Here is a 15,029-nt window from a genome sequence, read left to right on the forward strand (position 1 = left end):
TGTAACTTCTTTATGGTTTTATTGCAGTGGAATACATAGCATTTGCTGTCGTGGGTGGTGGGAGGGGACTAAAATAAATCTGAAGCTGCTTGACTCGTGCTGAAAATTAACACTGCAAGTGCACCGATTCATCTGGAGTGCTGAGTGTGGCGTGTCCTGAGTTCTCCATCTGTATCTCCGAATACAATTGACTTTCAGGATCTTTCTGTAGTGAATGGGAAAATTGGTCTATGAATTCAAGTGCAGAACTGTGATGAAAACAGTCTGAAAAACTTAACAAACCTCATTGTTGGGTCGATTGCCTGTCTGCCGAACTGATGATTCCCCTGCTGCACATCAAAAAAACATATGTTAAGTTGATGTCTAACTGTATTTATCCAAACATAATACCTATAGACTTCTCGATACAACTCTCTTTAAATAAATACATACAGTGGGGCAAATAAGTATTTAGTCAACCACTAATTGTGCAAGTTCTCCCACTTGAAAATATTAGAGAGGCCTTTAATTCTCAACATGGGTAAACCTCAACCATGAGAGACAGAATGTGGAAAAAAAACCAGAAAATAATATTGTTTGATTTTTAAAGAATTGATTTGCAAATCATGGAGGAAAATAAGTATTTGGTCAATACCAAAAGTTCATCTCAATACTTTGTTTTGTACCCTTTGTTGGCAATAACGGAGGCCAACCGTTTTCTGTAACTCTTCATAAGCTTTTCACACACTGTTGCTGGTATTTTGGCCCATTCCTCCATGCAGATATCCTCTAGAGCAGGGTTCACTAAATCCGGACCTCGGTGCCACTTTTCCTGTCGTGTTTTCCATGTCTCCCTCCTCTAACACACCTGAATCAAAATAATCAGGATCATTATCAGGCTTCTGGAGATGTTGCTGATGACATAATCATTTGATTCAGGTGTGTTAGGGGAGAGAGAGGTGGAAAACACGACAGGAAAAGTGGCATCGAGGTCCGGATTTAGTGAACCCTGCTCTAGAGCAGTGATGTTTTGGGGCTATCGTTGAGCAACACGGACTTTCAACTCCCTCCACAGATTTTCTATGGGGTTGTGATCTGGAGACTGGCTAGGCCACTCCAGGACCTTAAAATGCTTCTTACGAAGCCACTTGTTTGTTGCCCTGGCTTTGTGTTTGGGATCATTGTCATGCTGAAAGACCCAGCCACGTCTCATCTTCAGTACCCTTGCTGATGGAAGGATATTTTCACTCAAAATCTCTAGCTACATGGACCCATTCATTCTTTCCTTTACACAGATCAGTTGTCCTGGTCCCTTTGCAGAAAAACAGCCCCAAAGCATGATGTTTCCACCCCCATGCTTCACAGTGGGTATGGTGCAATTCAGTATTCTTTTTCCTCCAAACATAAGAACCTGTGTTTCTACCAAAAAGTTCTATTTTGTTTTCATCTGACCATAACACATTCTCCCGGTCCTCTTCTGGATCATCCAAATGCTCTCTAGCGAACCGGAGACGGGCCTGGACGTGTACTTTTTTCAGCAGGGGGACACCTCTGGCAGTGCAGGATTTGAGTCCCTGGCGGCGCATTGTGTTACTGATAGTGGCCTGTGTTACTGTGGTCCCAGCTCTCTGTAGGTCATTCACATGGTCCCCCCGTGTGGTTCTGGGATTTTTGCTCACCGTTCTTGTTATCATGTTGACACCACGGAGTGAGGAGGGAGTTGAAAGTCCGTGTTGCCCAACGACAGCCCCAAAACATTACTGCTCTAGAGGAGATCTGCATGGAGGAATGGGCCAAAATACCAGCAACAGTGTGTGAAAAGTTTGTGAAGAGTTACAGAAAACGTTTTGCCTCCGTTATTGCCAACAAAGGGTACATAACAAAGTATTGAGATGAACTTTTGGTATTGACTAAATACTTATTTTCCACCATGATTTGCAAATAAATTCTTTAAAAATCAAACAATGTGATTTTCATTTTTTTTTCCACTTTCTGTCTCTCATGGTTGAGGTTTACCCATGTTGACAATTACAGGCCTCTCTAATATTTTCAAGTGGGAGATCTTGCACAATTAGTGGTTGACTAAATACTTATTTGCCCCACTGTATATATAATTACTGTAAGTACAATTGGAATTGAGTCCTGGGAAGGACTCCATCTGTATCTCTGCATACAAGGCACTGTCAGGATCTCTCTATGGTGAACAGAAAAAAATGTTCATGGACTTAAATGTAGAACTGTGATGAAAACAGTGAGAAAAACTCAGCAAACCTTATTGTTGGGTCGATTGTGTGTCTGCTGAACTGATGATTCCCCTGCTGCACATCAAAATAACATTTGTTAAATTGATGTCTAACTGTATTTTTGCAAAATAATACCTATAGACTTCTCGACACAACTCTCCTTAAATAAATACATGTATATAATTACTGTAACTACAATTGGAATTGAGTCCCGGGAGGGACTCCATCTGTATCTCTGCATACAAGACATTGTCAGGATCTCCCTATAGTGAACAGGAAAAAAATGGTTCATGGATTTAAATGTACTATTCTGATGAAAACAGTGAGGAAAAACTCAGCAAACCTCATTGTTGGGTCGATTGTGTGTCTGCTGAACTGATGATTCCCCTGGTAACATCAATATAAAACTTGTTTAGTGAATAACTAACGATTCATCCAAAGATAATACCTATAAACTTCTCGACACAACTCCTTTGTTAACAAAAACAAAAATATATATGGGGGAAAACACACACAAGGCTGAAAAAGCAGTTTCTCCTCTTGCATCCCTCTTTAAAATAAACTGCTGTATTTTAAGCCAAAAGAACTGTTGTGTTTGATAGAACAATATGTCTATATGCTGCCATAGCAGTTTCATCGGGCATTATGCCCCCGGACTATTATTAAGTTGCCCGTTTTAGCCTGGAGACCCCCGTTTACAGACACTGCGCAACTGCTTTTGTTTCAACCCAGCCATAAAAAGAAGGTAAGTAATTGTATTTATGATTCGAAATGTCTATCATTTTTAGCTAATTGATGCCTAATATTTAGTTTAAAAAAAAAAAAGACAAAAAAATTATTCACTCGCAAATTTTAAACTTTTGAACAAATTACGTCACAATGAAAAAAATAGTGTCTGTAAATAGGTCACGAATATCTACCTCATAATTATAGCTATTTTGTATTTTTTTTTGTTACTGTTACATTTTCCCCAATATCTTAGATGATAAATATTCGATCCAAAGAAAGAAAAATTGATTTAAAAAAAGTTTAAAGGGTAAATATTTGAAAAATGAAATCTCGACCACTCCTTTTTGTCTGTGACTTCAGCGTCACGACAAAAAATTAAAATCTCGACCACTCCTTTTTGTCTGTGACTTCTACATCGCAACCCTTGTTATATTACCGTGTTTCACCCAAAAAAATCCCCACAAAGTCCAGCTGTGGTCATTCCCAGCTGTGTCTTCACATTCGATGATGCATGCTACGCGGAGTTTTTGGATCAAAAACAAGGCGATAGCATCTCGTCAAAATAAGCGCGTCTTTGATGATGCTCACTCATGCTCGCACCTTGAGAAACCGGAAAGCTACAAAAAGACATAGATTGCAGTCGAACGCTAGCGCGAGAATTCTGGACACAGCAGGCTAACTGACTAGCGTGCTACTCATTATCTTTTCGACCCTTGTTGCCGTTTGGATTTCTTTTTATGAGATGATATCGATATATTAGATACATTAGATGCTAAAATCCTAAAGCCAAGGTCCTAGGCTTCAAAGCTAAATACAATAAATAGATAGTGTTATGTTCTCACATTTACATGTTTCCTTTATGCATATGGAGTATTTAATTCTCAGTCAAAGCAGTAATGCATTCACATTCTTTAATAATAATTGAAAAAATATTTTAAAAGCCTACTGCAAAAATTGAAAAATTATGTTATTGGAATTTAACCCTTAAAATTCCCCTGAAAATGTTTTTTATTTGCACAGATTAAAATCAAGCCAAATCAAAAAACTGTATGCAGTAAAGTTATCATTAATTATACAGCTAACTCCCCGTTTATGGAGGACCAGGAGTGCAAAAATTCAATAAATAAATACACAATTAAATAAATAATTAAAAGTGTCATTAAAATGCTTTTATTTCAATATTATTTATTTCTTTCAATATTTATTTCAATTTTTATTTATTTATTTCAATTTATATTAATTTATTTCAATTTATATTTATTTATTTCAATTTTTATTTATTTATTTCCATTTATATTTATTTATTTCGATTTATATTTATTTATTTCATTTTATATTTATTTATTTCATTTTATATTTATTTATTTCAATTTTTATTTATTTATTTATATTTATATTTATTTATTTCAAAATTTATTTCGATTTTTATTTCTTTCTTTCGATTTTTATGTATTTATTCCAACTTTTATTTATTTATTTCAATTTTTATTTATTTATTTCATCATTCATTTATTTATTTCAACTTTTATTTATTTCACTTTTTATTTATTTCATTCTTGCACTCTTGTTTCTCTGGAGGTGCAACCATAAAATAATTTTATCTGTCACGTTTGCTCGTCAAAGTTTCTAACGTCTGATTGGTTGCTCAGCAAAGTAAGTCTTAACAAGTCGATCTCAGATAATAGATTGACGCCTGAGGCATTGGCTAATTTTTATGTACACCCGATACATAAAGTGGCAGTGTAGATCCGTATAATCTGAAAAATAATTGCTCCCTCAAAATCACAAAAACGACGAAGATTAGTAGCGTGGTCAGTGTAGCGGTAGTAGGCTTTGACGCATTTCGCGTGTTGTCCAAGCAAAACATACATATGTCCAAAATGTGCCCAGAGCTGCTCAGAGAAGCAGCAAATTTATTCGAGGACACTCTGAGGAGAACTCCACCAGCAGCCCATGGTGGAGTCCAGTCTGTGGCTTCCACATCGCGCGGGCCAGCGCCTTTAAACGGGCTGATGTCTGCATACGGGAAACTCTAGGATAACTCAGAAGTGGAATGGGCTTTGGTTATTTACCAGATTTTTTTTTTTTTTTTTTAATCAAGTTTTGAAATAAAGCTAAATGACAGAAATATCTAGCAGTTTTCTAAGTAGTTTTACTCTGAACTACGACATCATTTTTACATGATAATGATTTAGTTTGGGTCTAGGGGTGCTCCAGTGTCTCTCTAAAGTGGAACCGTTGTCGAATAGGTCACCGTTTTTTTCCCCATATATTTAATAAAGGGACTTGCGCTCTGAAGCCACCTCATTGCATTCTGAAGCCAGCGCATTGCATTACCGTAATGCACATAATGCAAACAATAATCCAAATGAGGGGCGGCTGGTTTGACTTCGTTTTTACGAGTGGAGGCTGGCTTGACCGCAGTTCTAAACTGTCGAAAACTCTTCGATCAACATCTTGATCTGATAGAGCTGAGATGATGCCAATAACGTTAATTAATTGCTCTGTTTTGTAGGACACGTACTCAGGGTCCAAATGTCCTGCTTCAATTTGTTCTGAGAAATCTAACATGTCCCAAGAGAGCTCATGCAAAATCTCAAACAATGCCGCCATGTTGGGAAGAAATAGAACGAAGCAATCGCTTATTACTCGATGACCTCAAACCCCGCCTAGTTCACGCCCGCCCACAGAGTTTGATGAGCCAATGACAGATAAAATTATTTCATGCGGCCACACGGGGAACAAGAGTGCAAGAATGAAATAAATAAAAAGTGAAATAAATAAATGTTGAAATAAATAAATAAATGATGAAATAAATAAATAAAAATTGAAATAAAAAAATTAAAATTGAAATAAATAAATACAATTTGAAATAAATAAATAAAAATTGAAATACATTTTGAAATAAATAAATATAAAATGAAATTAAAAAATAAAAAATGAAATAAATAAATAGAAGTTGAAATAAAAGAATAAAAATTGAAATGAATAAATAAAAATCGAAATAAATTTTGAAATAAATATAAATTGAAATAAATAAATAAAAATTGAAATAAATAAATATGAATCGAAAAAAAATAAATATAAATTGAAATAAATAATTAAAAGGTAAAATAAATACATATAAATCGAAATAAATAAATAAAAATTGAAATAAAATATAAATTGAAATAAATAAATAAAAATTGAAATAAATATTGAAATAAATAAATAAATATTGAAATAAAAGCATTTTAATGACACTTTTAATCATTTATTTAATTGTGTATTTATTTATTGAATTTTTCCACTCCTGGTCCTCCATACCCGTTTAGCCATGTTTATTTAGAAAACAAAACAAAGGGCTAAATTAAATTATTATTATTATTGTACATCCACCCACGTGTCTTAGTGCATGCATATTGATTATCAAAGACTTGAGTAGACAAAGGAGGATCATCTTGAAGTGTTCGTTATTTTTTATGTACCAGGATGGGTGTCCAAAACATTTTTTTAAATGAGAAACTTAAAGAAATTTCAAAGGTCTCGAAAATCTCTATTTTTCACTCACCTGATTTGACCTACTTTTAAGGTGTCAAAAAATGCCCTTCTGTTTAATTTTTCTTCGCCCAGAAAATACAGATTTTAAGCTTTCCAATGATGTATAGGACATGCATATGGGACAATTTTGAAATCTTGCCAAATTGGGGGTCTCAGAGCAGAACTCAGTCACCTGAGTATTTTCCGCCATATACTGTAACTACAGTTACAATTGTTATTCCTCACTGTAGGGGTTTGTAAGCATTTAATCAAGTGTACATAAGTAAACCAAACTCTGTCCTTACCATGTTTCCAGGTAGGCTTGTATTTAAACACTATAAGCATAAGCACAGCTACCACCAACAATGTGGAACACACTATAACAGCCACACGGATAGCTGAAATTATACACAGGAATGGGAGAGGTGATTGTATCAATATACTGCTATAAATTCCACTATGTGCACATTGTGGAATCTGTGCACATGCATGTGTAGAGTATTAAAAACGATTCACTTACCTTTGTCCACACTGTGTGTTGATGGTGCTGCTGTTGATGATATAGAGTCCCTCACCACAGTTGTTACTGTCACATGCACAGTGGGGCGTTTTGATTTTCTTTTGGCATGTTCATCACCTTTGAAAAAAACATTATTGATTATACCTAATAATAAAAATATAGGCATACTCTTGAGCAGTTTGTCTGTGTGAGGACCAGAGGTGGGTAGTAAGGCGTTACATGTATTCTGTTACATTTACTTGAGTACATTTTGAAAAAAATGTACTTTCCAGGAGTAGTTTTACTAAGCCATACTTTTTACTTTTACTTGAGTAGATTTGTGAAGAAAAAAACGCTACTTTACTTTGGACTGCACAAGAGTCTCTATTCCACATATTACATTTACCCTAATTTTCGCACTATAAGGCACACCTGACTATAAGCCGCAGCCCACCAAATTTGGCACGAAAACGGCATTTGTTCATAGATAAGCCACACTGGACTATAAGCCGCAGCTGTCCTCACTGTATCATGGGATATTTACACCAATAGATATTAACCGGTACAACCTTATTTGACAGCGGCCTCATACGACCGACTGTCATAAGACCAAATGAACCATCATTAAACTTTGAACTAATTAGTGCAAAGCTTTATTGCTTCCAGATGCTTCATTTGGCCATCACTGCTCCCTTGGGGGAGACAGTCAACCTCTGCTGCCACCTGCTCTTGACTGTTGTCATCCAACATGCCTATTAGCTTGCATTGCAGCACTACAGATGTAAATAACAATCAAAAATCATGTTCTGTGCTAAATATTTCTTCAGTTACTGTTCCAATTGTTTCATCAATTGCTAGTTATGGTATTTGCCAACACTTTATTTGACAGTGGTGCCATAAGACTGTAATTACACAACCATAATTATGACATGTCTCTGTCCTGAGCATTCATGAATGCTTATAACAGATGTCATTAAGTGTTATCTGCCAAATGATCTCACTTTTGAATGGATGCAAAAGATCCAAAATGGACAAAAATTGAGTTAGTGACATAATTTGTCAAATGGCACTTAATGACATAAGCATTCAGTAATGTCCATGATAGTGTCATGTCATAATTTTGATGAACTTATGAGAGTCTTATGACGCAACTGTCAAATAAAGTGTTACCTAAAAAAATCAACAAATAAGCCGCACTGGACTGTAAGCCACAGGTATCAAAATGAAGGAAAAAAGTAGCTGCTTATGGTCAGAAAATTACGGTATTTATTTATTTATTCTGTCAGTGATGCAAAGAGTAGGTCTACCAATTTCACCAATGACACGTCGCAACAATAATCACATGACTCCTTTATGCCAATCAGACGCAAGCTTGCCGTTCCATGATCACGCCAGCCTGTTCATTTATGTAAAAATTAAGTTTTTGATATAGACGCCGCCCTCAACATGACTCGAAAGCGTGGATTTTAACCTCTCTCCCAGTTTTTATTTGGTACCGATTGACCACGGAAACCTGGAGATATGATCCTTTTAATTTCATAATACAAACTATGAAGGGACTATTCACTATTCAAAATAGGAACTGTTTTCTCCACTAGAGGGCACTTTTGCTCTTATGACAAATAATGCTTTATTTCTGACATTTTTTTCTCTGGCTGGAATTGAATGGTTATTGTTGTTGCTGTTGTTGTTGTTGTTGTATTTGGCTTAATGTGGTTATGTGAAGGGTTATTGAACAGTATAATTATAACAACAGTTCATATTAATAACTTTGTACTGGGAACAAAATACCATTGTTTGAAAAAAAAAAAAATCAAACAAAAATGTAAGCAATTACTCACAATGTTACTCATTACTTGAGTATTCTTTTCACCAAGTACTTTTTTTACTTGAACTTGAGTACATTTTTTTGGGTGACTTCTTATCATTTTACTTGAGTAATATTGTTTTGAAGTAACGCTACTCTTACCTGAGTAAGCTTTTTTGGCTACTCTACCCACCTCAGGTGAGGACAACAAAAACATGTTTAAGAATGTGTCGCTGATACTCACTGATGTTAAGTTGCACTTTAGTGTATTCACTTTGCCTCCATGTTGTGTTAGAGCGGCACCAATATATTCCAGAGTCTGCTTTGCTTAGGTCACTAATATGCACTAAAAAATGCTTTTTTCTTTCATTAACCCTCAATATTTTTTGTGTCCTCCTCACACAATTGTCAGGATTATGTCCTCTACATAAGTAATGGTCATCCTTATCAAAGCTGCTTGGATAGGGGCACAGGATTTCCACAGCTTTTCCAACAAGTTGGTTTATTACTAAAGCTTCCATATTGTCCCAGTCTGAAAAAAGAAAGCAATATTAACCCTGCAGATCAGGGATCCATACAATTGTTCAAAATACAGTGGTATGAAAAAGTATCTGAACCTTTTGGAATTTCTCACATTTCTGTATAAAATCAGCATCAAATGTGATCTGATCTTTGTCAAAATCACACAGATGAAAAAACAGTGTCTGCTTTAACTAAAACCACCCAAACATTTATAGGTTTTCATATTTTAATGAGGACAGCATGCAAACAATGACAGAAAGGGGGGGAAATAAGTACGTAAACCCTCTGCCTAAGGAGATTTAAAGAGCAATTGAAACCAATTTTTACCAAACATTTTAAATGAGGTGTGTGCCCAATCACTAATGAGTGGCTAAAAGCTGCCCTGCCTACTATAAAACACACACCTGATAAGAAATGTCTTGATCAGAAGCATTGTCTGATGTGCATCATGGCTCGGTCAAAAGAGCTGTCTGAAGACCTGCGATCAACGATTGTTGATTTGTATAAAGCTGGGAAAGGATACAAAACCATCCATAAAAGTCTGGATGTTCATCAATCAACAGTCAGAAAATTTGTCTACAAATGGAGAGAGTTGCTTCTCTCCCAAGGAGTGGCCATTGACCAAAGATGACGCCAAGAATTCAGTGCTCAGAGAGGCAAAAAAGAACTCTAGAGTGGACTTAGAGAAATCACTGGCACAGTCTAATATCTCTGTGCACACATCAAATATATGTAAAACTACGGCCAAGAACGGTGTTCATGTTCATGGAAGGACTCCACGGAGGAAGCCACTACTGTCGAAAAAAACACATTGTTGCTTGTTTAATGCTCACAAAAAGGCACTTGGACACGCCACAGAACTTTTGGCAAAATATTTTGTGGACTGATGAAACCAAAGTTGAATTTTTGGGGAGTAACACACAATGTCATGTGTGGAGGAAAAATGCAACAGCTCACCAACATCAACACGTCATGCCCACCGTGAAGCATGGTGGAGGGAGCATCGATTTCAAAAGTTTATCAAGGTGTTTTGCAGGAAAACCTGAGGACGTCTGTCAAACAGTTGAAGCTAAAAAGATAATGGATGCCACAACAAGACAATGATCCAAAACACAGAAGTAAATCAAGTTCAGAGTTAATTCAGAAGAACAAAATACACGTTCTGGAGTGGCCAAGTCAAAGTCCAGACTTGAACCCCATTGAGATGCTGTGGCATTACCTAAAGACAGCGATTCATGCCAGACATCCCAGGAGTCTGACTGAACTACAGCAGTTTTGTAGAGAAGAATGGGCCAAGATTAGTCCTGATCGATGTGCCGGACTAATTTGCAGCTACAGGACGCGTCTGGTTGAATTTATTGCTGCCAAAGGGCGGGGTCGGGGGCACAAAATATTAAATGTGATGGTTCACTTACTTATTTTTTCCTCCTTTCTGTCATTGTTTGCATATTAACCTCATTAAAATATGAAAACCTGTAAATGTTTGGGTAGTTTTAGTTAAAACAGACACGTTTTTTTCATCTGTGTGATTTTGACAAAGATCAGATCAAATTTGATGGTAATTTTATGCAGAAATGTGAGAAATTCCAAAATGTTCAGATACTTTTTCATAGCACTGTATGCATGGGCGTAGGTTTGCATAGGGACGGTAGGGACATATCACTACCAACTTTTCAGGATGTTTAAATTGTCCCCTCCAACTTTTACGCAACCTTATTTGCATTATATAATGACTTCAATTATATAGGTCATTTAAATTGTCTTCCCATGTTGTAAGGGCAGAATTAACCCTACCATTATTAAGTGAATTACTATTCTTTCAATATGTTCAGACTTACATTGGCACCTCTTCACTTGCTGAATGTGCGAGTGTAGTTTCCCCCCTAAAACGCAAATTTGATTGGCTGATGACTTGACCCACCCCGCCCCCTACATTCACACATGAGTTCACAGCCGGTGTTCAGTCAAAATTCTCACCCTGATACTATTTTGCTCCTGAAGCTTTTGTGGTGGTGAATAAGTGTTGAGAGAAATGTTGGGAGAAATATTTTGTATTCATAAATGTGTCCTCAGTTGATGTTGAAATAATGTTCCTATTGCTTGTTATTATTGACATATTATCTTTTTGCCACAAGATGGCAGGATGGGACTTAATTGTCTAAAGTGCTACTTTTATTACTTCTTTTTGTTTGACTTTGATTACTTTGACTTGTGGGATTGCCTGTGAAGACAGCAATGAGAGAAGATGTATCCAAATGTCAGTGGAAATTAAACACGCAAGTTTTGGCTAAAAGACAACTTATTCTCCGTCAATTCTTCCCTACGAACGCAACGTTGAACTTCAACTACCTCAACAATAAGCACTCTTTTACATTCAGTTGGACCCTCAGAGTTATCCAAAGGTGCTAAATAAACAAGAGATTATTAGATTAATTAGATTATTGTTTTTGCCAGCGATGCCGAGAAGCTGTAACAGCTGTAGTAGTAGCAAGTTGCTCTACCAATTTACCAATGAGACGTCGCAAAAATAATCACATGACTCCATTATATGGAGATAGAATAGTGCCAAAAGAAGTGAGGTTGTAAAATGAAAATTATCCCTGTAAAATGACCAATTTCAACTAAAAAACACTTGTATTTCCAACATGAAAAAAACTTGAAGGAATAAATGGTTCTACAGGTTGTTTTTTGCGGTTCGCAAGAATTTTTTTTTTTTTGTTCTACAGGTGTTTTTTCTTCACTACGGGTTAAAAATTACCAATTACAAGTGCACAAGTTTTGTCATATTCTTGTCGAGTTTTATGAGCCAAAAAAGATACTCGTAACCTAGTTTTAAAATTAAAAAAAATACCTGTAAAATGACTAATTTTAATTTGTAAAACAAAAAACAACAACATGTATTTCCAAATTTTGCGTTGTGAAATAAACATGAAAAAAACACAATGTAAAAAAAAAAATTCTACAAGTGTTTTTTTTCCGTTTACAAGTGATTTTTTTTTGTTCTACAGGTGTTTTTTCTTCACTACGAGTTAAAAATTACCAATTACAAGTGCACAAGTTTTGTCACATTCTTGTCGAGTTTTATGAGCCAAAAAAGATACTCGTAACCTAGTTTTAAAATTTAAAAAAAAAAAAACCTGTAAAATGACTAATTTTAACTTGTAAAACAAAAAAAATTCTTCAAGTGTTTTTTTCCGTTTTCAAGTGATTTTTTTTGTTTTTTCTTTTTTCTTTGCTACAGGTTAAAAACCAATTACAACCTCACGAGTTTTGTCTCCCCCTTGTCGCGTTTTCAGAGACAAAAGTCACTTGTTACCACAGACGAAAAAAACTACTTGTACATCGAAATAATCTGTTGTAAAACACAAACACAAAAATATCATTCCAAGTCGTGGTCAAAAAAAGACGTTAAGAACACAATCTAGTGAATAGTTCTTCGTGTTTTTTTTTATTGTTTTTTTTAAAATGATCTACAAGTGTTTTCTGGGCATTTATAGATTTCGGGGTAAACATGTGAGCCTAAATTCTAAATTCTAACCTTTAGCATTTTTGATATTGAGCGCTGCTCTCAACATCTCAACAACTCTAAAGTGCGGATTTCAACCTCTATCTCGGTTTCTATTTGGCACTGATTGTCCAAGGAAAACCAGATATATGCTCGTTTCGATTATCCAAATAGTAATAATGAAGGAACGCTTCACTATTAAAACTAGGAACTGTTTTCTCCACCAGAGGGCACTCATGCTCTTTGGATGAATAATGCCTCTTTTTTTTTCTCTCTCTTATTGGAATTCAATGATTTTTTTTTTTTTTTTTTTTTTTGGGGGGGGGGGCTCTTTGGCTTAATGTGGTTATGTAATGTGTTATTGTCTTGTATCATTATAACAACAATTCATTTGCCATTGTTTAAAAAAAAATCAAACAAAAATAAGCAGTTACTCAAAATGTTACTCTTACTTGAGTATTCTTTTCACTGTATACTTTTTTACTTGTACTTCAGTACATTTTTTTCTGCGTTTAAATATTGCAATTGAAATTTGCTTATAAAATCCAGACACTTATTCTGGAAGTTTTCAAAATGTTTCTTTAGTAGTTTTTAAAAACAAAGGTTTAATCAAACGGTGTACCACCGAAACCAATACATATGCACCGCAAACCAAAAAAAAAAAAAAAAAAACTTCCCTTGTTTTCACTGTAAATCTACTAGAAATAAGTGAAATTATCTGCTAGTGCTTCAAGTAAATTTTACTCAATTAGATTTCTTGAAATGAGAAAAATACCTAGCTGAAAATAAGCTTTAAAAAAAAACTTCAAGAATAGATATTGTTCAAAACACTATTTGAAAGCATTTTTTTCTTGATTTAGGTGAAAAATGACCAAAATGACCAACTTGTAGTTGTATGGCCTTAATAAGAACAAATACTGTAGTAATAGTAATATTTACTTATAGTAAGTGGAAGAATCTGATGCATTAATCTGTTAACCAGCATTTAACACTCAGAACAAGATGGAGAAAATTATTCAACTAGATTTAAGAAAAATGATCAGGTTAAGGCGTTATAAATTTGAAGTGTCGAAGTTAAATAAATTTGTATTGCTTTATTTTGCATTAATAATTTAGCCTATAAATTAATTTGGTTCACATTGGTGAGAAGTGTAGCCCTGACCACCGTTCACCCAATCTGCTTGGTTTTATTAATGTCCCGTCTCAAGCAAAAAGTGTAAATGGAGGTTATGCTGTTATATCGTCCCTACCAATATTGTGACCAAACCTACCCCCTTGACTGTATGTTACCTGAATTATTGTTCTCACGTTTAATTTTAACACCATGATGAAATTGACTGAATAAATGGTTATTTGAATTGGAGATTATTAGGTCCATTTGTGGTGATTAATCAAACAATTCAGATATATGGCTTGATTTGTGAGTTTAACAGTTTATCCTCTTGTTAGAAGGCAGAAAGTTGTGCAAAAAGTACTGAAAATTGAACAGTTTGCGAGTGCATTCCAAAGTGTAGACAACAAATATTGATGTCAGAAATTTTCTAGAGGAGCTCAGGTCAAAACACCTTGATTTCAGAACATTAGTATAGCCTAAATTTCAATAATTTACACTGACATGCCAATGAATTAGATACTGTCGAGGCATAGTCCGTAATCTATAGAGATAGACAATACTGTAATTCAAACTCAGTTTCACCTTGTCACCGAATAGGAAATAAACCCATCTGCACGGAAGTCAAGCATGCGAAACAGCCCACTATTAATTACTATTCTTAAATACAGCAGATTTTTGCACGCGTGGATTTCTGTATAAACTTTTCAAAGTTCAGTCATACAGGCTTTAAACAAATAACTGTGGAATTTTCTTTCTTTTTTTTAATGATGCTTTAGATTGTTTAATTGTATACTCACACGCATTGCTGTTAAATCTGGCATCATTTTTGCTTCCTTTCACTGACAATATAAACACTGTGGTTGAGAAAACATAATTTAAACATATGGCACTGCGTAAATAGACATTTGAAATGATCAACAATAAAAGCATATTATTTTATTGATAATATAATAGAAACACTGTTACCTGTCACAATGTAGATGGAGACTTTTAATGTTACTGCCATTGCTCGGATAGGATTTGTAGATGAAACTGATTTTTCAATTAACACTGTACTGTGTTCTTCCCTATCATCTTGGCTGTGCTTGAAATCATGCTCGACTTCCCTTTTA

The 15,029-nt window shown here is 35.1% G+C and overlaps 1 protein-coding gene across 2 annotated transcripts; it reads right to left on the bottom strand.

Moving 5' to 3' along the window:
* On the bottom strand, nucleotides 1-14,988 carry si:ch211-114l13.12 (uncharacterized). 2 transcript variants are annotated; one of them, XM_057842637.1, is made up of 11 exons: nucleotides 14,884-14,988; nucleotides 14,715-14,771; nucleotides 9,021-9,308; nucleotides 6,991-7,107; nucleotides 6,776-6,868; nucleotides 2,566-2,609; nucleotides 2,410-2,485; nucleotides 2,251-2,297; nucleotides 2,107-2,173; nucleotides 283-329; nucleotides 1-205 (listed from the first exon to the last, which is right to left on the bottom strand). In XM_057842637.1, exons 1-11 carry the CDS (start codon nucleotides 14,921-14,923, stop codon nucleotides 107-109), a joined length of 975 nt encoding a protein of 324 aa, XP_057698620.1. In that variant the 5' UTR covers nucleotides 14,924-14,988; the 3' UTR covers nucleotides 1-106. The 2 variants fall into 2 exon arrangements, with proteins under 2 accessions (XP_057698620.1, XP_057698619.1); XM_057842636.1 differs by having other exon boundaries at nucleotides 14,715-14,920.
* Nucleotides 14,989-15,029: the final 41 nt, after the last annotated feature.

This window comes from Corythoichthys intestinalis, chromosome 8 (genome assembly GCF_030265065.1).
Source record: "Corythoichthys intestinalis isolate RoL2023-P3 chromosome 8, ASM3026506v1, whole genome shotgun sequence".
Lineage (NCBI taxonomy): Eukaryota > Metazoa > Chordata > Actinopteri > Syngnathiformes > Syngnathidae > Corythoichthys > Corythoichthys intestinalis.